General features: G+C 34.6%; 1 protein-coding gene across 2 annotated transcripts in view; it reads right to left on the bottom strand.

Moving 5' to 3' along the window:
• UHRF1BP1L (UHRF1 binding protein 1 like) overlaps positions 1-25574 on the bottom strand; it is an 80193-nt gene that overhangs the window by 15072 nt on the left and 39547 nt on the right. For both annotated transcript variants that reach the window (XM_043880874.1, XM_043880875.1), the window contains 10 exons: positions 24613-24793; positions 20319-20402; positions 18477-18659; positions 17832-17950; positions 15245-15386; positions 11406-11599; positions 8456-9957; positions 7951-8126; positions 3698-3840; positions 2857-3007 (listed from right to left, as the gene is read on the bottom strand). In XM_043880874.1, the coding sequence (XP_043736809.1) occupies positions 2857-3007; positions 3698-3840; positions 7951-8126; positions 8456-9957; positions 11406-11599; positions 15245-15386; positions 17832-17950; positions 18477-18659; positions 20319-20402; positions 24613-24793 (2875 nt within the window). The remainder of the gene's footprint in view (positions 1-2856; positions 3008-3697; positions 3841-7950; positions 8127-8455; positions 9958-11405; positions 11600-15244; positions 15387-17831; positions 17951-18476; positions 18660-20318; positions 20403-24612; positions 24794-25574) is intronic.

The raw sequence follows: 25574 nt of genomic DNA, 5'->3' as shown, positions 1-25574 counted from the left end.
CACAAAGTGGAGAGTTGTTTTAAAACTTTTATTTCAGATAAAAAATGACATTTCATTAATGTTAGCACTAATTGCTAAGATTCAAAATAAATAGTATAGATATCAGAATAACTCAAAAAGACTCCCAGGGAATTCTGGTGGTCCACTTAATAACACTTGCCAGGGGCCAGCTTCCATCCCAGATCAGAGAATATGAGCCACATGGTGTGGACAAAAAGAAAAAAAATAACAAAACTTTCTAAGAATTCTTTAAACAATTAAGAAATCACGTATTTTTAATTTTTAAAAATAGAAAGTAAAAAAAAAAAAAAAATAGAAAGTAAAAGAAATGGCCACAAACTCACAGTGGTTAATGTTCTTTCCTGTACCAAGAAAACCAAGAGTTAACTAACTTTTCTATTTAACAGTAAGAACAATTCAAAACAAATAACTTGGTAAGTGTGATTTTATTTTGCCTTTTATCTATCTATATTATAACTACATATGTCTATCTACACACACACACAGATATACTCACTCCAGGGCCCTGAGAGTCATAAATCATTTCGAATAAAAAGAGTATTTAGAGCAGAATTAAAACAAAATCACTTCTCCCTACTACCTCTTATGCCATGAAACTTTAAAAAGGCTTCCCATGAAAGGGATCCAAACTCTACACATTATTATAGAAAAACTGAAACAAAACCAAAAACAACTTTATAATTTTAACTGTTCATGTCAGAGTGACAGTGTATATAAACTGTAGATCAAATTACAATCTTTGTTCATATGGCTTATTAATGTCTTAAATGTTCAAGCTAAACTTTTTTTTTCTCCTTTTCCCTTTATTCTCTTTCCCTTTCCTTTCTTGTTATTTTGTTTATTTTTAAACCAAGACAGCTGTAAAAAAATATATATATATATTAAGGTATTAGACAGTACTGCCTGTATAACCCATACATACAAGGTATTTCAAAATAATTTCTACAGTTAGAAACAAGATGAAGCAAAGCAATAGGACATGGTAATAAGTGGGGTATAAAGCAAAAAACTGTGCAAAAAAGTGTCTGGTTGGGTATAGAACAGGGTTTAGCTTTTGAAATTTTACATTCCATCTTTTTTTGTTGTTTTTTCATCTACTATAAAATCTTTCCAACTACATATATTGAATACTTAGCTTCTTTCATTTTGTATGCTATTGGGATTGACATTTCCTAATACGAAATTCTTGAATTTCTTTTTAGGAGATACATTGTAAACTGCAAGGCCTACACATAGAAAAAATCAGGAGGTAACTTTCTTCTATGATGCTGGTTTGTAGACAAATACACATTTACCTGCGATTCCCAGGATGTGAGGTGATAGCATGTTTGTTTGATATCATGCAGGATTGCATGTATTTCAACATGTATTATATCAGATATAGCATTCTGTACATGTAGCAAAGAAAAATATTACAGCTAAGTGACTTTTCAAAAGATTAAAAAAACTGAACACTGTCATTTAAATTTCTCAGCATAATTATTTTAATAAATTCAGGTCTTTAAATGACTGAAAACTATGAGTGATAATTCCATATAAAGCTTGAAAAAGGAATGATTTAATGTATCATTCCTCGTCATACACGACATGTTTTTTTGCTTATATCCCTCTGTACTTAGGAGAATGTGTTGATCTTAGAATGAAAACCCAAAAGAACAGGATACATGATTTTACCAAGTATCAAGTATAACACCAGACTCAGGAAATACTTGCTTATAAGCAAGATAACGGAAAATAAAGCAAGATAATTCAACATTCAAAAAACTAAGATCATGGCATCTGGTCCCATCATTTCACGGAAAACAGATGGGGAAACAATGGAAACAGTGACAGACTTTATTTTCTTGGGTTCCAAAATCACTATGGATGGTGACTGCAGCCATGAAATTAAAAGACACTTGCTTCTTGGAAGAAAAGCTATGACAAACATAGTGCACTGAAAAGCAGACACATTACTTTGCCAACAAAGGTCCATCTAGTCAAAGCTATGGTTTTCCCAGTGGTCATGTATGGATGTGAGAGTTGGACTATAAAGAAGGCTGAGCACTGAAGAACTGATGCTTTTGAACTGTGATGTTGGAGAAGACTCTTGAGTGTCCCTTGGACTGCGAGGAGATCCAACCAGTCCATCCTAAAGGAGATCAGTCCTGAATATTCATTGGAAGGACTATGCTGAAGTTGAAATTCCAATACTTCGGCCACTTGATGCAAAGAGCCGACTCATTAGAAAAGACCCTGTGATGCTGGGAGACATTGAAGGCAGGAGGAGAAGGGGACAACAGAGGATGAGATGGTTGGATGGCATCACCGACTCAGTGGACATGAGTTTGAGCAAGCTGCAGGAGATGGTGAAGAACAGGGAAGCCTGGCTTGCTGTAGTGCATAGGGTCACAAAGAGTCAGACGTGACCAAGCAACTTAACAACAACAAGACAATGGAATACAAAAATTGACACTTATTCTGGTGTTGAACTAACTTTGACCTTTCAGGATTACCATCCAGTGTGTTAGGGTTAGGGTTAGGGTTAGGGTTACTCTTGTCATGTAGAAAAAATCTTAGTTTTCTCAAATCTATCATTTCAAAGAATGGGAAGACTCAAAAAATTAAAGACGGAACTTAGCAGAAACAAAAAGAAATTAGAGAGTACCTCTTCAATAGATTGTGTTTCTAATAACTTAAAGTACTTTATGGAAATATGATAATCTAAAAAAATAAATCTTTTGCATCATTATAAATAAATATCATTTTCCTTGAATTTATTTACATCAAAGGTAGAAATGCTGCTGACATATATATTAAAAAAGAAAACAAGCTTAAATCACATTAAAGTCTTACCTATTGGACGATGACTAAGGTAATGCCGTAAACTGATATTGCCTAACTGATCTGGTATCACTTGGTCCACTTGAAGACAGATTTCCGTATCTTCACCTCGGATGTCAATTTCCCCATTAACACCAGTAATTTTAAATACCACAACTGACATCTAAAAAGGATTGCATAAATAATATTAGTATACCAAATAATTCAAAACAAAATTTAGGAAAAACACAGGAAACTACTATAACCTCTAAAAATACAACTGTGACTTAATAAAATAAAAATATATTTGTGACCAACAGAAAGCAGTTATTATATTACGGTTATAAACTTCCACTTCCTTTCTTTCTGCTCAGTCAAGAGAATTGTTTTGGGTCACAAAGATTAAATATATGACAGTTTTGTTATATATTTTTCATTAGCTTTTCATTAAAAGCTGAACACATTTTCTAAGGCATCTATAAGAATACTTCATTAGGTGAAGAGGGCTTGAAATAAACCAGTAACATTTCTTTTGTAGACAGCCCCTCATAAGGACTGACTACCATCCTTACTATCAAACTTTTTCACAGTAGATTTAATCAAATTAAAATAAAGGTCAAAACACAAAGAATGGAAAAAAGATAGAATCTTTCCTCTTCAACACAATTTTTTAAAAAAATTTAGAAAAATGAAATTCAGAGAATAACAATTCAGTAAGAGTGAAGGAAAAATGTCAAGAGGAGGAAGAACAAAGTAAATTACCCACAATCTCAGTCAATTATTTTTACATATCAGTGCCCATAAATGGGTACACATTGAATATGAGATAAAGTTGGTGGCAGTTCTCTTCATAGAATGTCTCTGAAAAGATTACCAGGTCATCATGACTTTCTTGAACACCCTCTGAATTTGTACTGATGGCATCTGGAGAGGTTTCACCGTAATTCTGTAGGTTTGCACTGGCATTTGTCTGATCTGCTGGGCTCGGGTAATTTGTAGTTGAATTCTTTTTAATACCTGAAATAAGATAAAAATAAACTGATAAATTAAAATCAGTTTATACATGATCCAATAATGTTACATTTATCTAACCAAAATGGACTGTTCCTTCAACTCTTTCTTAAGCATAGTCTTATTTAAGAAGACAAGAAGCAAAGAAAAATTAAATTGCAGTTAGTCAGCAAAAAGTAAGAAATAACTTTCCACAATAAGGTGTCAGAGATATTAAACCCTAAACTTAGTATTAAAGAAGTCCACCGCAGCCACCCAGTCTGTGTTCTTCCCATTGCAGGGGTGGTGCTGGCGTTACTGGCCGCTCCTGGTCAGCCAGCTTTGCCTCCTCTGTTCTATCCAACATTCAGTGATCCCAGTCTGCCCATTTCATTTCCCTTTTCAGTACCCTACAGTTCTTCTACATGAAGTTAATACTACTATCGTCAATGTGATTGTTTTCCATCCTTACCAACCTGCCTTAATTCCTCAATGAGCTCTTTTTTAATATATCTCAAACTCCCTATGGTAAAAGATAATTTTTAAAAATTTGTGTTCATAACAGATCAACACTTTTTAGAAATACCATAAAAAAGAATTATTGAAATGAAAATGAATCTAGAAAAATGAGACGGGCCAAAGACACAAAACAAAGCCTCTTTTTTTTTTTTCACTTCAATCATGCCTGGATTCTGACTTTATATTTAAAAAAAAAGAAAAGCTAGTAATTCTAAAAATGATTTCAAGGATTAATTCACTGAATGACAAAACAATCAAGTCAGTCATTCTCTAAACCCTTTTGCTTACATGACAGCATTTTACAAAGCTTTACTTTGCTGTTGTTATAAACATCTTGATCTTAAGTCTTCATAACACTTCACTAAATGCATTATAGAATGAGTATCACTTTCATTCACTGAAAGAACATTCTTCTGAATGTAGCTTGCAAGCAGCTTGTTAAAAATTTCTTTTTTTCAGATGTACATTATAATTTGACATCTGTGTACACTACAAAGTGCACCATCAAAAGACTAGTTTACCATCCATAATGATAAAATTGATCTCCTCCATCCATTTTGACCATTTCCCCATCCCCTTGCCCTCTGGTAACAACCAATCTGCTTTCTCTATCTATAAACTTGTTTTTGCTCTGTTTTCATTTTGTTCTTTAAAAAATATAACCCACAATATGAGTGAAATCATATAGTATTTGTCTTTCTTTGTAATAATTTTTATTATTATATTTACTACTATATATAATCAGGTTCTAATTCAGTGCCTAACAAAGCAAGTAGGTGTTCAATAAATTACCTATTGAATGGATAAATAAAATGATTTTTAGGTTGGAGAAATGCATATAAATAAAAATTGTAGTATGAATAAATTCCCACATTTCACAGGGAGTTCCTAACACTGCCAGAGGTTAAGAAAGTAATATTTAAGATAAAGTAAAAAGAAAGAAAAAAGAATATTCCAGGCACAGGTACAAAGACTGAGGAAGTCTGTCCTAGTAAAGAGACTGACAGAAAGACTGACATATACTATACAGTAAATATTACAGTACAACTTAAGGGTAGTAAGCACACGGGAAACAGCAGAAATGCAAGCTGGGGCCAGGTCACACAGAGCACTGTCAGCAACATTAGGCTTCTTTTTAAATCAACAGCCTTACAGCAGTTAAAACGTATCAGGACTAAAGTGGAAACTGACATGATAATATACACATTTTAAAAGAATATTCTGCCTATGAAATGAAAAAAAACTGGGGAGACTAGTTTGAAATCTGTGGTGGGCTGGCAGTCTAGCTATAGGTTTGTTCGTTTATAAATATGTATATATGTTCAAAAATACAAATTCACAATATATATGTGTATGTAAATGTGTGTGTGTTTGTGTGTGTTAGTGTTCATATGTGGAAACATACATGAAAGTGAAGTGAAAGAGTTAGTCCCTCAGTCATGTCCGACTTTTTGTGACGCCATGGACTGTAGCCTGCCAGGTTCCTCTGTCCATAGAATTCTCTAGGCAAGAATACTGGAGTGGTTAGCCATTCCCTTCTCCAGGGATCTTCCCAACCTAGAGATCGAACCTGGGTCTCCTACACTGAGGCAGATTCATTATCATCTGAGCCACCGGGAAGCCATGTAAACATACCAACATGTACATAAAAACACAAAGAAAAATGTCTGGAATTATATATACCAAAAGTCAACGGTAGCTGTTTCCAGAATGGGGAACGGTATCAAGGGCAGAGTAACAGTGGTATTACAGTGATACCTTAAATTTTTACTCTAGATATTTCCATGACATCTGATGCTTTCTTAAATGAGAAAGAACTCATATATTTCTTATAAAACTAAAACAAAACACAGAAAAAATAAGTCCTTTCCTAATGAGAATAATTCCTTTAACAGAAAGAAACTTATTACAGTTAAAGAGAACTATGAATACATAGTCATATATCATTTAAGCATTACACATAAAATCAAATGCCCTTGTATTTTTCAAGATCCTAAAAACAGTCTACAGATAGAATGTATTCTAAGGCAGTTATTAGAAATAAAACTGATAAAAATTAATGAACAATGATACTAATTATAGCATCTTATAGCTGTGAAAAAAAACTAAAAACAATCTAAACATCCAATATCAGGGAAACAATTAAAAGGTCAGGGTACATTCTTATGACAATTTAATAACTTAATACTGGTTAAAAAAAACAGGCTGAAAACCATATATATGGAGTGATACTATATATACATGTATGGAAATATATATATACATTTACAAGATAAATTACAATTGGTATCTCTAGATTGTGGGACTTTTGGGTTATTCTCCAAATTGTAGTAGTTTATATTTTCCAAATTTTCCACATTGAGAGGTAGTCACTTTTATTATTTAATTTTCAGAAATAAAAAAATCACTGATACTTTCTAAGAATAAATGGAGATGTTTTCTACAGGAACACTGTTTTTGAAGCATCATTTGATCACAAAACAGAAATCTTCTATTGAAGTAGAATCTTAAGCCTTGACGGGGGCAAGAGAACTAGGCAATAGAGCTATCTGAATCAAGAATACATTTCTATGACCCCTATCAGCACCTCATCTATATTTAACTGGTAAAGTATGCTGGGAAGAAGATTACTGTGAATGGCCTATAAAAGAGCTTTTTGTTTACATACAGTAACCATTTCCCAAGTCTGGGGTGCTGGCATAGCATACTGGTTGGTTAAAAGCTTAGGTTCCTGAGTCAGACCAATTGAGATCCAAATTTGCCTCTATTACTTCTTACCTGGACAGGAATTTATCCACGCTTCAGTTTCTAAAGCTATGAGCCTTTCCTAACCTAAGCCGTTTTCAACTGTATCAACAGGCTTTTACTATTCATATGCAAAGTAATTCCTAAGACCTGGCGTGCCGCGGTTCATGGGGTCGCAAAGAGTCAGACACGACTGAGCGACTGAACTGAACTGAAACTTTAAGGTCTGTACAGGCAACTATTCTCTGGCTACAGTCCACAGTTTTATTCCTGTTCACAAAGTCCCCAATGTCTTAGTGATGGGGATGTCTAATACTAAGTCATTCCTAATGGTCTGTACTGGGGCATTCGTTGCTTCTGAATAAAATAGGGGAATCATGTAGTTCCATCATACACTATCACGTATGAAGGAGAATTCTGGTTATAGCAATCAACAGATCCGTTCTGGAAAAATTACAGTCATAGAACCACATAGACTGGAAAAATTACAGTCATAGTTGAGAATTCATCATGCAAAATTAAGCCAATCTAATCAAATTCCAGATACAGGGGTCCCTGTGATAGAGGCTAGCAGCATTAATGATCTAAATGATTTTATGATCTAAATGATTATATATAAATAACTTTATGATCTAAATGACTATATATAAATAACTGCTAAACATCGACCATAAAAAGGAAGGAGTATGTGGTCAAAAGAAGCACTAGAACAACTATTAGGAAGTTAGGTACAATGTTCTTTGTATTGTGTGTGTATGTGTGTATAAATAAATCTTTTTAGGCTATAACTGACTGCTCAGTATAACTAAAAAAACCTTAAATGCCACTTCTAGGATTTGTGTGTATATAAATTCTTAAATTGTATTGCTTTACCTTTTTCCAAAAATATATGACTATCACTTCCATCACTTTCTAATAACTGTTCTTCCAACATCATGCTGTCAAGTGAAATGGTGTCCAGGGAGGTTTGTGAGGGGCTTCTTCTCATGTTCTTACAAGAAACAGTGAGTGGAGCCAAGTTGGGTGGGCAACGGTCCTTAGGCTTTCCACTGTTAACAAACAACAGCACCAGAAGAACGTCACGTAAAAGGACAAGGATACTTTCTAAAGAATACGTCAAACAAAAAAAAAATATATATATATATAATATACACAAAGTTTTAAAATCATATTATCTAAGGATAAGCTCAAAGTATTTTCATGTTCTTAAAAACTTATTTTTCCATGTGCTAATTTTAACAATGCCTCATTTACCATGGTTTTCTGTCCAAAGCACATGCACATGCTTGTGTGTTGTGCGTGCATATGCACACACACACACACACACACACACACAATTAAACAAACTCCCAATCCAAATCCAACAGTAAGTCATTACCTTAAGGATGACTGCGATTTGAGTGTTCTGATGGTGGGTGCTTCTTCTTTACTGATTTCCACATTCTCAGACAGTGATGCTGTTTCTGGAAGCAAATCTTCAGCCTTAAAGATTGACTCTATGGTTTCACTTCTTTTACTAGTTAAACTATTTGAAAGTATGTTCTGATTACCACCATCATCAAATGACAGTATACTTGAATCCTCTCTGTAGTTTAAGACACTATTTGAATCTGTGTAAGATGAATCCTTTTTGCCATTTGTTTCTGATCCAATTTCTCCTGAGCCACTCTGGCAAACAATTCCACTACTTTCATCTTCACTTATTTTCCCTAAATTTTTATCTGATAAATAATCCAGAAAAGAAGTATCTTTTTGCAGATTTGTATCACTAGCTGATTTAAAAAGCAAAGGATCCTTCAAAGGGCCATGGCTAAGGTCAACACTCATAGATCTGTTGTCTGACATATGATTAAGAGTTATACTTCTAATCTGATTTATTCCACTACTAACTTGTTTTCTTTTTGAAGACAAAAATTCTCCATTTTCTGCAGGCAAATAATCCGGAACCATTGGGCTCACACTTTCAGAAACAGGAGACTTAAGAGTATTTGCTTGATCCACAGGATGTAGCAAAAGAGCCACTTCTGCACTTTTAAGTAAAATTCCGATGCAAACAGATGTCTGACTAGCTGGACTACCAGTCACAGCTTCTACATCTTTCCTTAAATTCTCTGAAAGCAAAATAAGTGACTCATGTAGGAAAAGCAAGAGCAAATACTGGTAGTGATTGATTTGCATACTGACATGTTTATGAACATGAACCAGGACATGAATATCTGCATCTGATGATGGTGAAGAAAATCTTAAAAATGTATCTGAAGAAGGTTTCTGACCACCATTGGTCAAGGGATCAGATTCTGTACTGTAATACTCCTTCAAGAGCTTTTTTCGCTTCCATCGGCCAGTCAGATCACTAGATTCACTTTGTGATGTATTTAGAGAGGTTTGATTACAAGTCTGCAGTGATTTTTGTGACACTGCATACCTTTTTGGTTGACAAATCCAGATGGAAAGAGGGAAGGAATCTACGAAATTGATTGGTCGTCCTTTTCCACTTTTTATCCCTTCATAATCTATCCAAAATTGAGAAAAGTACACAGCCCAAACATCCGTGGCAGCCGAGGTTTTAAGAGTGTGTTTATTCAACTTGGGGGTAACATTGCCTTTATAAACTTCATGCAGTTTGGTATCCTGTTCATGAGCATGTCTCTGGAAGATTGGATGCAAAATATTAAAATTGTCACCAGATTTGGGGAAACTGGTATATGTTTTACTGAAAAAATCACAGTCTTTGAAGTCTTGAAATAAAGCTTCTAAATCAGAATGTCGACAGTTTGGACAGTGTCTTGTATTTGTAGCAATCATTTCAGAACTCTGAATAGAAATTGCACGTGGTTGATCTTGATGGCATTCAGATTTCATTTCAGAAGGAATGACAAACTAGAAGAGAAAAAAAAAAAACTAATCTAGGCTGACTTACAAATCCACCCAGCTTGAAGGTAAAGTAATGTGACAGCATAGAAATCCTTTTTTGACATTTCTCCCCCAAAACAGTATTTTTCTATCCTGACATAAAATATTCTCTCCCCCCAAATCTTATTAAACCAAATAAAAAAGGCTTAAATGATTAACAACTAAGAAAAGAACCAAAGGGGAAAAAAACCACAATGAAAGATGTACATAACACAGATATTTGTAGACTATCACAAAATAAAAGGGACAAAACTGAATTAAATCAAGTAAATAAATTATTAAATGTTTAGTATGCCCTGAGTGTGTGTATATATACTATGCCCTGAGTATCTAAGTGCCAAGTTTGGAAAAGAGAATTTTTTGTCATGATATTTTAAATTCAAGTGATCTAGAGGATCACTAGATAAGTAAATGGAATGACTGGATAATTGTCATTTGAGTAATTTATTTGGGAGAAAACTATTAAGAAAATAAACATAGGAGTATAGGTCAAACTATTTACCAAAATTATTTTCTACAGATAATAAAGCCCAGTCTTCAAAATATTTACAACAAAGAGTTCAAACTATACTATCGTTTTTTTTAGCTTCCTTCCTTTAAAGTTCAAATATCCATGGAATTCTGATTATCAACTACCTGGTGGCAATAAAAAGGAACTTTCCATTACCTCTAGACGTTAATAACAGAATAAATGCAACAACTAAAGCCCAGACACAATTTTAAAACTTCACTGTATTATTTACCCTTATTAAAAAATTTTTTATCAGCTCTGGTAAGAAGCAGGGGGAAAAAATGACATTTAGGACTTCCCTGGTGGTGTGGTAGCTAAGAATCCACCTGTCAATGCAGGGTACACAGGTTCAATCCCTGGTCCAGGAAGATTCCACATGCTGCCAGGCAATTAAGCCCATGCGCCGCAAGCACTGAAGCCCACGCTGGAGAGGCTGTGAGCCACAACCACGGAGCCCACACGCTGCAACTACTGCAGCCCAGGCGCCTACAAACCACCCTCTGGACAGGAGAAGCCGCCACGCTGGGAAGCCTGCAGCCTCAATAAGAGTAGGCCCCCCTCACGGCAGCTGGAGAAAGCCTGAGCACAGCAACGAAGACCCAGTGTAGTCAAAAATAAAACAAAGTACAAAGAAAAAACAACTGATCTCCACTGCTCACCTCCAAATGGATGAGCAGTGGAAAAAATAAAAAAAGAAGAAAAGTAGAGAAAGAAAGAATGGGGAAGAGAGAGGAAGCAGTCCCTTAAAGCTTCTATAATTGAAAACAGATTAAAATTAAAATTAAGATTGCAATGAAGTTGACTTATATTTGAGTACCCATCTTAAATCCTGGAAATGACAATGCTGTTAACTTTTCTTCTGTAAAAATGGTTTTATTCTCACAGCCACTTGTTTATATGGTACCTTTAGCATTAAGCCATCGATTCGAATATCAACATGCTCATCAGATTTTGAATTGTCATTCAACTTGTACACAGCCATAAATTGATTAAGACTTTGTTTTAAATCCAACACAAACTGATTTAACCATAAAATACTTCTTTCATCCACAGTAAACTGTAGTGCATTCAGCTGGCTATAAAGGTTGGGAGATGGAACTGCGGAGAAAAAAAATTTAGAAAGATTTTCAATAAACCGATAGTTCTAAATCTTCCCTGAGAACAGAAAATACATGTTTAAGCTTCATTCTTCCCACATTGACATTAAAATATTTTACAGTGTTATTTACAAAATTTAAGTGATACTATATCTGGAAGGGGATGGTAGCAAACATGTCTGGAGAGACAGGAAACCTCTTCAATGCTTCACTAATAGAAAAATATACAGTTTGATCTAAATCTGACTGCATAAATAAGAGGTATTGTTTGGATTTCTTTCCCTAATATTTTGAAGCAAACTTCAAAAATTTTACCTTCTTGCTCAAAGTATCACATCAAAGTTGTGATCCTCAGTCACGTATTTCTACAACGATTTACTACCTGACTTAATCTGAGTTCTCTAAAATGAAAGAACCAAGCCTAATGACTAATTTCTTATGAAAGTGCTAAGTGAGACAGTTCTCCTTGAGGAGGGACAATTCACAAGTTCTATTCTCCACTTAATCCTAAGCCTAGAACAGTATCTGGTACCAAGTAAAAAATTAAGTATATCTTGAATAATCAAACAAATACACTCATAGATCCTCCAAAACATTGGACTCTTATGGGTTGAATAAATGTTTTAGTGCTAATTTATGTTAAACTAATATTCATAATTAGAGTGTATCACTCCCTGAAATCTGTATCTATTGCTTCATAAAAGCCATTATCATTTTCAGAGTATTTTGATGAAGATCTTTTATTCCAAAATTTCAGGCCTATTTACTTTTACCAAAACAAACAGTATGAATATCTAGAACTTTTAAAGTATGCTAATTTAAGGAAAATAAACACAAGGTGTGAGATACCAGTAGAGAAATGACATTGTAACAATGTCTTGAAGAGGATTTGTTTTCTTTCATTCATTTACTTTCTTTCAGCAGATTTAAAGAAGCCAACTACATTTACTGTATTGTATTAGGCACAAAGAATATAAAAAAGGTCACAGATCTTTCCTTTAAGAGTTCAGGGGTGATTACAAGAGACATATATGAAAGTAGAAAAATTAAAGTACAACAGAGACATCTTATCGGGGATGTGGAGGTGCTTATCTTCAAGGATAGTAAGGAGGTGAGCTGCTGAGGTAATCACATTGGGGAAAAAAGAAGAGGGAATCTCAAATATAGATTAGTGATAATGGCAGTCACAGAGAGAACTAGAGAGTAAATGTAGTCCAGAAGAACAGAAGAACTCTGACCGCAGATCTGGGACAGAGGAAGAAACTCAGTACACTAAACAGTGAAAAGAGCTATATGCAGTCTCTAACAGGGCTCTGTTAGAACTAGAACTAGGTTATCACGTAGCTATTAAAGATATTTAAAATAAACTTGTAGAAAACTAGGATCATTAAAGGGAAAGGTCAGAATGTAAATCAAGTATGTTAAACAAATGCATACATTCAAAAACAGGACTAACAACACTATACTTATTGTCATGGTCTGAAATGCATCCCCTCAAATAGATAAGCTGAAGTTCTAACTCCAAATACCTCAGGAATAACTGTATTTGGAGATAGGCCTTTTAAAAACTCAATTAAGGTCAAAATGAGTTTATAGGGGTGGGCCCTAGTCCAGTATGACAGGTGTGATAATGAGAGACTAGAAAATGGACACAGACAGGAAAGACCATGTGTGGAGATAACCATCTAGAAGCCATGAAGAGAGGTCTCCGAGGAAACAACCATGCCGACACTTCGACCTAGAATTCCAGCCTCTAGAACTGTGAGGAAACAGATTTCTGTTATTTAAACCACGGTCTGTAGTATTCTATTATGGTAGCCTTAGCAAACTGATAACACTTTTATTAGCAGAAGTTCTCTCTAAACTGTAGGTTCCAGGGCATTTTTTTTTGGGGGGGGGGGGGGTCCTTTATATACAATATATAATGAATGCATGTAATATTTACAATCATTAAGAAAAGATCATACATTTTTAAAGGTGGAGCACTTAACAGAAAGATGAAATGTGAGAACTGCAAACGAATCCCTGTACATAGGGATTCAATGTCATGCTCTTTATTTCTGTATATGTTTGAAATTTTCCATAATAAAAAGTTAAAAGTAGCTAAACATAACCAACCAGTTTCACTCCTAAATATTAGGGAGCTCAGATTCAAATTGCTGTGAAGGAATTTTATATTTTTATCAAAAGAAAATGTATAGATTATAGAATATTTTAATTTCCTTGGTGCACATTAACAAAACTGATAAAAATAAACCTAGATTAGAAGTCAGAAATCTTGGAAACTATAGGCTTTACTCTGAAGAAAAATTACTAGTTCAATGAATGAGACATTATTTAAGGAAAACAATGGGGGGTGTTGGAAACAAAGGGATTATCCAATTACAGATAAATGACTGTAAACAACTGGAGGGCAGTGAAATACAATTTGGGGGTGAGGATGGGATGGGGTGGGAAGAATTTTGATTTAGAAAACCTATACTTGAGTTTCAGCTGTGCCACTTTATTCTTTATGAGGTGCTGAACAAATGCCTTAACCTATCTTAATTTTCAGTTTCTGTCAAGAAGGTAGAAGAGAAAACACATTTGAAACATACAAAAAGACCACTGAAAAGCATGAAGATGGTAAGGATTGGATCCTAAACAATTGGTACAAATGAGGATTGAAATAAAATAGTCTGATTTTTTTTTCAAAGTAATTTCCAGGCTATCTTCTTTTTTACAAAAAAGACATGAGCATCAGAAATTCCCTTTGAAACTAAAAACCTATATTAAGTGAATAGTAAACAAATGGGCTAAGTAGCCCAGAGAATTTGGAGTTCCACTTAAAAACTAACCCATTTAAAATTAAAAATTAAAAAAAAAAGAAAAGAGAAAAAAAAAAATAAATAAAATTAAAAATAACATAAGCCATTTCATTTAAACACTTTTTTCAACTATGATTTTCAACCAAAATAATGAAAAAGGTACTACATGAACAAAGGCAAATTTTTGTTTGAAGAATCAGATGAACTGAGACAACAGCAAAGAACACAAATGTATAGTCATAAAGTAGCTTACAAATAAAAATTCATGTAATTCAATGTTTCTAACTAAAGACAAGTGCTAAAAGTTGTCCAAGGTATACATTTGGGTATCAAAATCCAGCCTCCCAAATTCTCTATAGCTAAACAGGTAACTTCATTCAGTTTACAATGAATGATTACATTACATTATAGTTTACTATGTAATGATTACATTACAGTTTACTATATTTAGTTTTATATAAATGAAATATAAATGAGTTTTACTAAAGAAAAAACATTGATCTTATTCTACAAATAATCTAACTTTCATTCATTCTTTCATTTAACAACAGCTGCTAAGAACAAAAATGAGTCAAACCTCAGGAATAAAATTAAGCATGAATAGTACACAGTTCTTGATATGAAGGATGCTACAAGCTAGTAAGGAAAAAGAACACAGAAACAAATAAGTATGTAAAAATGCTCTACTAGAGTTATATACAAAACACAATGATTATAAGGGTAAAGAACAATAGACTTGTTTTTCTTTTTTCACATTTATAAAACTCAAAAACTTAGCAAGGAAAAATAAAACTTCATGAGTAATGAACAAACAAAAACCAAACAGGGAATGCTCTTACTTGGAAAATCCTTCCCATCTGGATAGTAATACTCTGTGAACTCTATATAGACAGCTGACATTTCTTGTGGAAGATACAGGGATTTTTTATTGCAAGAAATCATACTTTTAGGGGAAGATCGACATTGTTCTGCTGTAGAGACCTAAAAAAAGAAATTAAGTTTATTGAAGTAACATGAAACAAAGCCCTTTCCACCAAAGATTTATGCAACACAAACATCACTTCAAATTCTTAAAACTATTTCCAATAATTAACTGCCACTGTAATCTTTATTATATATTTAATTTCACATTAAACTGTTTTAAAATAATACAAATCAACTTATAAAACCAAAACCTCTTTGGATTCTCATCAATTACAAACTCAATTCTGTACAAATTTCTTTGCAAATTTACTACTCTGAGGCTTACAACAAAAAATATTTCTGTAAGATAGTACAAATATATAAATGGCAGAGTCAGGACAAGATTCAAGTTTTAAAGACTAGACTACTTCCCAACTACGCATTTCATAATAATTCTTTACTATAATTCATTATTATGAAAAATAATATAACTAAATACAGACCTTTAGTTTAGAATAATAAAAAAATTATGGAGATGGACAGTGGTGATAATCACACAATAATGTGAATATACTTAATGTCAATGAACTGTACAGTTAAAAATGGCTATAATGATAAATGTTATATATATTTTACCACAATAAAAATTTAAAAACAAGAGTACAACTATAAATGCACCTGTCAGTCTGAGCTTTCTTCCAAAAAAACTATTAGTTTTAAGATTCACGTTACACATCTTTCACTCTCCACAAAACAGCTAATTATAATTATATCAAAAGCATGTATACAAATCTCTCCAAAGTTCAACAGATAGCATCTTATCAATTCATTTATTTATGCTTGCTTATTAGCAGACCTAGGGATGTATCTCAAAGTTTTTTTTTTGTTGTTCATTCAACAAACATGTATATTTCTCACACAAAGTAGATACTCTTCACTGGTTTGTTTCCCTTTTATAAATTGCTAATCACAAGATGACTTTTGATTATCTGTATAGTTTTCTTAAATTTAAGTCAGTCCGTTATATTATCTAATAAGTTTTTCTATGTACTCATGGAAACAAATTCTTTTCAACTCTAGAGTGTCAAGTTATTTTAGTAGATAATAGTTTTTTTCCTTTTTAATAGTTAAAAAGTTTTCCAAACTGGGATGAACATACTATCTTATTTTCTTCCAGTTACTTTTGCTCTGTTTTGGTTCTCTGTGTATGTGGGATTTCTTTATTGTCCTTCATCCTTAATCATACAGGACTACAGGTGATCCTCCTTCCCCATTTCCATATGAACTTATTCAAATATAATGCATTACATATAGAATATTAAGAAAGGGACAATTGTACAATAAGAAAATAACTCTTACATCAATGCATCTCCAAAATGGTATCATTGATATCTGGGCCAGATAATTCTTTGCTGTGGGGGCTGTAGAATGTTCAGCAGCATCACTCTCTACCCACTAGACATCAGCAGCAACCCCCTCCAGATGTGACAACCTCCCCCCAGTTGTGACAACTGTCCTCAGACATCACCAAGTGTCCCCTGCAGGGCATAACTGGCCCCAGTCAAAAATTACTAAGTAAAATGAAAACTTTTCAGATAAAGCCAAGTTTCAAAGACATAGATTTATCAAAATATACCAGAATAATTCATAAATGATAATATATACTTGAAATCCTTTATTTAAAAAAAAAAGGGTCATGTCCCTATTGTGTTGGTCTCAACGATTGGGATATCAGACCATGTTGTATAATTATAGCCTGAATAAGACTGTTAGTATAAATGGGACAGAGTCCTTAGCTATAAAGTAATGTTCACAGGATAGCCAATACTTAGTCTGATTAAGCAAAAACTGTATTTTAGTTTCCTCCATGAAAACCTTTGTGTAATATGGAATCCGGCCTCCAAAGAGAGGTCTGGTCTTTGTTCCTGCTCCTGGGAGCTAATTCTAAACTCTTGGAATTTCCTATTCATGGAAGACCTCTGAGACCACAACTGATAGTATATGCTTCACAAGATGACTCAGAATGGGACTGACCACACTTGATAGTCTTAGTGGTATTTAGAGGGTGAAGGCTGTGTCATCTGGAATCAAGTCCACCCATAGAGACTGTATTCAACTACATGGGCAATATGTCATGCAAATTATTAAATGTTCATCCTGGGAGGCAAGGATATTCTGAACTTGGAGCCCTCTCGAACTTCACTCTGGGCTCTCTTCCTATTGTCTAATTCATATCCCACAGATTGGGCCATTCAGGGAAATCCAAAAACCTACGGTTGGTGTCAGAAGTCTTGTACAGGCTTAGCAGTATGGGAAACTGAGCACTTAACCTCACATTTTGCCCAATTCTGGGTAACCATGCAAACAAAAATTAATGAATTGGTGTTTCCTATTCTAATTTAGTCATTTCACAAAGCTGGTCAAGATATTTATAAATAAAATGGTGGCACAGTTAATAAGAGCTGCTTGCAGGAGATACTAAAGGTGTTTATCAGAAGATTTAATTTAAAAAATAAAACATACCTGGTATATATTGAAATCAGCAAGTCTAACCACAACAGAACTAGACATTAACTTCACTTTGGATTGTTGAGATAACGCTGAAGGCTTTTTGGAAGCCCCTTTCAGAGCTGAATCTTTCTCTGTGGGAAACAAAAATTTCTTTCAATTTAGAGTAAAATTATTTTTAACAGTCACTCTTTGTTGTTAATCAGCTACTAGAAATATACATGAGCCCTAACTTCTCAAACAAGATAACATATGTGGAAACACTTTACATATAAACTGATATAAGAATGTAAGTTACTATGATGATTAGTTTCTTATTTGTGAGGATTATTCTTCAAACGGGAATCATACTTATATCACACTTAAGAAACTCTCATACAATAACTTTTGGTAGAACTCCTGTTAAAAAGAGAAACCTACCTGTCACTTAAGAGTCTGTAATATTCTACAGGGGTATTACTTCTATTAGTCATATTAATTTATAAAGCGCTTCTATCTATAATCCTATGATCTGAATGAGGTACAGGTTTCTTAGACATTAATTAAACACAAAACTTATTTACAGAAAATATCATATGGTGAACATACACATACATCCTCACATATACACATACACAATTAGTATTAGGGGAGTGACATAATGTTGTTAAGGTAAAATACCTGTTTGTGTGTGCTGGGGAGAGGCATGTGTTGGGGATTTAGGAGGTGAACCTACATTATGATCCTTCACAGCCTGTTTAAGCATTTCCACGTTGCACTCAAATTCATGTAATAATTCGTTGGCCCATCCATTTTTTGTTTTGGTTGCATCACTAAAACACATCCAATGATTACAACTATCTCCTGTAAAATGAATAACAAGTATTTCACTGAAAAATGCACTTTTCACATATTCCATTATAGCAAAGCTTCTGATGCTCAAGCTGAAACTCCAATACTTTGGCCACCTGATGCGAAGAACTGATCACTGGGAAAGACCCTGATGCCTGGAAAGCCTCAAGGTGGGAGGGGAAGGGGATGACAGAGGATAAGATAGTTAGATAGCATCACCGACTCGATGGACATGAGTCTGAGCAAGCTCTGGGAGTTGGTGATGGAGAGGGAGCCTGACGTGCTGCAGTCCATGGGGTCACAGAGAGTCAGACACGACTGAGCAACTGAACTGAACTGAACTGAAAGCTTCTAGTAATATATTCATTTTCTCAAGGGATTCTTTAATCTTCCAATAAATTTGAAGCTTTCACCGACTACAGACATTAGTAGTAGACATCTTCCCACAAAATATGAGTAAAATATTTAGAACTGAGGGAGAGTATCAAAAGAAAATCATCAGGGAGGATTTGTATCTAGAACCCAGGCTTAGCAGACCATTACTCAAGTTTCGATAAGCAGCAGCACTGGCGGTCAAGCTTCATTAAATGCTCACCCACCCGGCCTAACCCCATTAGACAGAATCCTGGAAAATACCTCACAGAAAAAAAGGTTCTTCACCAGAGACATGTGGTAAAGTAACTGCTGATATACTGATATGTATATATCTTTGGAGGAAAAATTTTAAATCAGGATTATTAAGTCTGTTTGTAGCAACTAAGAGAAGTAATATCTACGTAAAAGGGTTAAGAAAATAAAATCTACTTTATGACTACAAGTTTTACCTTGCAAATAAGAAAGATTTCTATGGTAAAAATTATATTCAATATATGTAAGTAACCAATGAATCAGGAGGACAGACAAAGTAACACAAAGTCCTTCAAACAAAACTCTAAATACCACAATCTTTAAATTCTATCAGGTACTAACACAGAAATGAACAATACTGGGAGATTGAAATTTATGAAGAGAAAAATTTGATCATGTTTTAAAAGTCCTAGAAAACTCTTTATAGCTATCTGTTTTTCCTTATTTGTATGAATTAAAAAATAAAAGTCATATACCACCAAAATGCAAAAATGGATATAAGGTCAAATTACTTAATTTGGCCATAAACATACATGTTTTCATTTTCATTATTTGGGGAGGGGGAATACCTATCAATATTTGATTATTAAAGAATCTGTTAAATCTTACCTATTGATGAAATTTAGAAAGTACAGAAAAGTTTCAAAAAAGGTACCTGGAATCCTACAACTTAACTAAAATCACTGTTACCCTTTTGCTTTCTTTCTTTTTTGATTTTTGAATATATATAATTTAAAATGCAAAACATATTAATAACTTTCTTTTGTCACAGCTAACAAAATACAATACAGTACAAATGTAGTCTTCTATATTCTAATCTTTCTCAATTTCTAACAATTATATTTGCTAATAATCTACATAAACCTCAACATAAACTACATGAATGTTTTCTATGGCAATTATATTTTCTTTATAAGATACTGGCCAGGGGAAAAAATATTGATCTCTTTTCTCCTTAAAAAATTAAATAAAAACAAATGCAATAGATAGGCTATAAAATTTAAAAGCAAGAGTTACGTAATTTAAAGAAACTGTTACACAAACCTGCTTTGTGATAAGGATAGTAGTCTATAGTCAGCTGTGTAAAGGACAGCTGCATAGCCCCTCCAGTGACACGCCTGTTTGACTCTGGGGAGGAAAAAAAAATGAAATTGAAAGAGAGAGAGAGAAAGAAGGATTAAGCAAATATCAGAAACATTTCATTTACCACACCGGCAGTCCAAGCAGTGACAACTGTCTCTGTTACCAAGGTTAATACAATAAGGATTTTAGGAAATGCATTCAATCCAGTAAATATTATTGAGTCCTTATCATATGCAAGTACTAAGATAAAAGGTGAAGATACAAGAATAGCAGAACTTTTATATTTACAGCCCTAGCCAGATGCCAAGCACTGTTTTAAAAATTTTAAGTGTACTTATTTGTTCTTCATGACGAACCTATAAAACAGGTAACATTAATCTGTTTACTTAACAAAATTAAATAGGTCAAGGTTGTACAACCAGTAAGTGCAGAGCTGGTTTTGAAACCAGGAAATCTTAACCACTACATTACACCATCTTGCCTCCTACTGAAAAAGCAACTGAATCTACTAGTTTAGGTGAATTATCTAAAGTCACATGGCTACATTAAGATTGGAAGTATCTAAAACTGTTTCTGTTTTGTTATGTCTGTTCATGTATTTTGTGTTTTAGATTCCACATGTACATGAGTAATAGACGGGGTAAGGGAGAACAGGATAAAGGCAGTCAAAAGGTATAAACTTCCATAGTTATCAGATAAGTACTAGGAATATAATGTACAACATGATACATATAATTAACACTGCTGTATGTTCTATATGAAAGTTGTTAAGAAAATAAATCCTAGGAGTTCTCATCACAAGGAAAAATTTTTTAAATTTCTTTAATTTTGTGTCTATATGAGATGACGGATGGGCACTACATTTACTATGATGGTCATTTCATAACGTATGTAAGTCAAATCAATATGTTATATGCCTTAAACTTATACAGTGTTACATGACAATTATATCTTGATAAAACTAGAAGGAAAAAAATAAAAAGGTTAAAAAAAAAATCCAAAGGTAAACAGTCAGTGTAACTCCAACATAAAAATCAAATATTAAAACAGCCTGGACAGTATTTCCCTAGTGGTGCAGTAGATAAGAATTTGTCTGCCAATGCAGGGGACAAGGGTTTGATCCCTGATCCAGGAAGATTTCACATGCTGTGGAGCAGCTGAGGCCATGAGCCACAATTACTGAGCCTACGCTCTAGAGCCCGTGGGCCACAACCATCAAGCTCATGCGCTGCAGCGACTGAAATCATGTGCCGAGAGCGTGAGCTCTACAACAGAGGCCACTGCAGTGAGAAGTCTGGGCACCACAATGGAGACCCAGCACAGGCAAAAACAAAAGTAATAAAAAATAAAACAACCCAGCATGGACTAAACAAATACAAGTTAGTATAAAGCTATGTACATACTCTCTATATTAATTTAACTCCAATTTATCTCACCTGGCAGAATTTCTAGCACAGAACTACAATTCCTTATCTAAAACACTTGGAGCCAAGTGTTTCAGAACTGCTTCAGCTTTTTAGTAAAGTAATATGGTATGTGTGTGAGAGTGAGTGTGTGTTTGTACACACACACCACTGCCAGCAGGTTCTGAGGCAGCACCAAGCCATGCGTGCTAAGTCGCTCAGCCACGTCCTACTCTGTGCGACCCTACAGACCACAGCCCGCCAGGCTCCTCCGTCCATGGGGTTCTCCAGGCAAGAATACTGGAGTGGTCCAGTCCATGTCCTCCTCCAGGAGATCTTCCCAAACCAGGAACTGAACCCGTGTCTCTTAAGGTCTCCTGCACTGGCAGGAGGGTTCTTTTACCACTAGCACCACGTGGAAAGTCCACACAAAGTAATGAAAGTCAGTAATTCTTCAGCAAAACTCAAGTATTCACACTAAATGGGTAAAATAAAGATGAGAAATAGCAACATGCTCCATGGATAAACTTGTGCCAGAAAATAAACTCTTTACAAACTTATGAAAAAGAATTTCGGGCCCTTCTGGATTTTAGAAGAGCAGAGAACTGATTATAGATCTGTAGTGTGAGAAAGCTATTTTGGCAGAGGGGTTTTCTCCTTAAATAACAGCTTTTATATTATTCTATAAGGGACCAACCTAGACAGCTTATTAAAAAGCAGAGACATTACTTTGCCAACAAAGGTCCATCTAGTCAAAGCTATGGTTTTTCCAGTGGTCATGTATGCATGTGAGAGTGGACTATAAAGAAAACTGAGTGCTGAAGAATTGATGCATTTGAACTGTGGTAGTCAAGAAGACTCTTGAGAGCCCCATGGACTGCAAGGAGATCCAACCAGTCCATCCTAAAGGAGATCAGTCCTGGGTGTTCACTGGAAGGACTGATGCTGAGGCTGAAACTCCAATACTTTGGCCACCTGATGAGAAGAACTGACTCGTTTAAAAAGACCCTGATGCTGGGAAAGATTGAAGACAGGAGGAGATGGGGATGACAGAGGATGAGATGGTTGGATGGCATCACCAACTCAATGGACATGAGTTTGAGTAGACTCTGGCAGTTGGTGGTGGACAGGGAGGCCTGGCGTGCTGCAGTCCATGGGGTCGCAAAGTCCACGGGGTCGGACACAACTGAGCGACTGAACTGAACTGAACTGATAAGGGAATATAGAATGAGGAATGTAAAAGAGCTTAGAAAACACTTTTCTCTGTTTTTTGGCTTATCACTTAACCTTGACCCCTCATTTTGATATTTTGGTTTGTTTTAACTTTTTTTGATTTGCCTTTCAAATCACTAAAGCAGAAGATGCCACCTATAAGCTGAATGACACAAAGGTAGACAAACAAAAGACAACAAAACTCTCCAAACTTCAAATCTTCTTTAACCTTTTCTGCTCTTTATCTGGCAGCTGATATCTGGCTGCCCTGAGAAGGCAGGATAACTTCTATGGCTAAGTATCAGGGGCTGGTCTCAATATTCACTCTCAATGGTTATAAAAATTCACAGCAACAAATTTCATAGACATAGTTTTTGATTCAGGTCTGAGGCCCACAGGTTAGATATCTCCATTTAAAAGAGTTTCAGCTTGGAATTCCCTGGTGGCAGAGCCAACAAGAATCCACCTGCAATGCAGAGGACACAGGTTCGATCCCTGGTCTGCGAAGACTCCACACGCTGTGAAGCAACTAAGTCTGTGTCCCACAATTACTCAGCATTCCAGAGCATACAAGTCGCAACTATGAACCCGAGTGCCACAACTACTGAAGCTTGTGTCCTCTCGGGCCCACGAACGGCAACTGCCGAGCCCATGTGCTGCCACTCCTGAAGCCGGGGCACCTACAGCCTGTGCGCCACAAGAGAAGCCACTAAAATGAGCAGCGTGCACGATGACGGAGAGCAACCCCCGCCTGCTGCAACCAGAAACAGCCACACAAAGCAACGAAGACTCGACACAGCAAAACATAAAAGAAAAACATTTAACAAATGAAAATAAATAAAAGATTTCTCAGCTTGATTCTCGTGCTCATCAAGGTTTGAGAACCAATGTCTTAGAGGCAGGACACTGAAACCTTCTAACAATTATGGGCCAGGGATGCTCTGAAGGATATACAGAAATGCCTAGCACCTAGAGTACAGATTTTCAAAGTGACCAAGGGCACCTCCCTGTTAACCCATTACCTGTGTTCATGAAATAAGGAAAAATAAGAGAAGCTAAAGCTAAAAGAAAACACTTTCCTAATTGGAATTTGGCTTCCTGACCAAATTTAGGGAAGATCTGGAGTAAGGAGACAGAAAAAATTTAAACAGTCACATAGTTGTGTTTATATGCACATGGGGGTGGAAAATAGTATGTCAACTATAATGCTGAAAATATACATGTATCACTTCTCAGCCTTTGGGCTAAAATCAAGTGAAAATACATATGCAAATAATTATGACTTGAGTATGGACTAAAATTTAATTTATGAACAATTTCAAAATTATGAAAAAGCTAATTCAAAGGCAAGTCTAATCTTCTAAGGATGTCAGTCTTTTTTTAAAAAAAACTAATTTTACCATTAGCATTGACAGCTAACAATTAATTATGTTGAGGCACTAACTATCAAAGCAAAGTAAAATTTTATACCAATATATAATCCTTAAAATTATACCTTTCACCTATGTATCTCAATGAATGATAAAATTATGACCATTTATTTTAAGAGTACAGACTACTTATTACATATGAAAAACAATCCAGATGTGCAGTAAATTTTAGAGAAAACCAAAATAGTTTCAAATAGCAGTTTTTATTACCTTTTTCTTTGGCATGAATATCATCGCATATATGTAGATCTAGATGAGAAATCACTAAATGATGGGAGGTTTCTTTAACATCAAAGTCACTGAACAGTTTCACAATTGCGTCATTTAGATCAGGAGCATTTGAAGTCTGTGGTGTCTTCGCATGCTGGGTAGATGGCGCTACCGCAGAGCTCTAAAAGATTTAAAGCTGCCTTGTCACTGCAAGTTAAATATTTGTCATTCCCCACTCAAGAAAACTTAAATATTTTTAATAATAAAGTCATAAAGTAAGCAAATACATTTTATTTTGCATCAGTAACTAAGTTTCCCCAAAATATTTTCTAAATTATGTAGGAATAAAACTAAAACCTAAAAACTAGAGAACTATAAACAATCTGAATATGAACCGAATATGTTTTAGTAAATATCTGAATGGCTATATTTACATGTTTATAGCCCTCCCTGTTTGAGAAAATATATTTATTAACTATTAAAGGCAGCTTATTTAAATATTATTAGTTCTATATATAAAAAACAAAAACAAATGTGAGCCCTGTATACATTAGCTACATACACTATTATATGCCCTGAAGAAATAATTACTTTGTAAAACCACCTGTAATATTATTTAGTACCACAGGTATTCTTAAGAGGTGTGGCATGTCTTCTGAACTTGAAGAAGCCAGAAAACAGCACAGGTTTATAACAGTTTGTGAGTTCACATTCTTTTCTCCCCGAAGAGAGAAAACATAGTATACTGTTGAAGTATAAAGACATCTGTGAACTTTCAATAGCTTAAAGTAACTCTACATACATAAGTATACTATGAGATGATCTGTATATCTGTTAACCATAAAACTATGCATGAGACTTTGGTAACAATTAAAAGAAGACCAGACTTGTTATTTAAAATATTTTTAAACTTTCTAAGAACAATTCGTTAACAAAAGTATAGTTATTTACAGAAAATTAAA

The sequence above is a fragment of the Cervus elaphus genome, chromosome 22 (assembly GCF_910594005.1).
Source record: "Cervus elaphus chromosome 22, mCerEla1.1, whole genome shotgun sequence".
Lineage (NCBI taxonomy): Eukaryota > Metazoa > Chordata > Mammalia > Artiodactyla > Cervidae > Cervus > Cervus elaphus.
The sequence above is the reverse complement of the archived record's forward strand: the minus strand, read 5'-3'. Positions and strand labels throughout refer to the sequence as shown.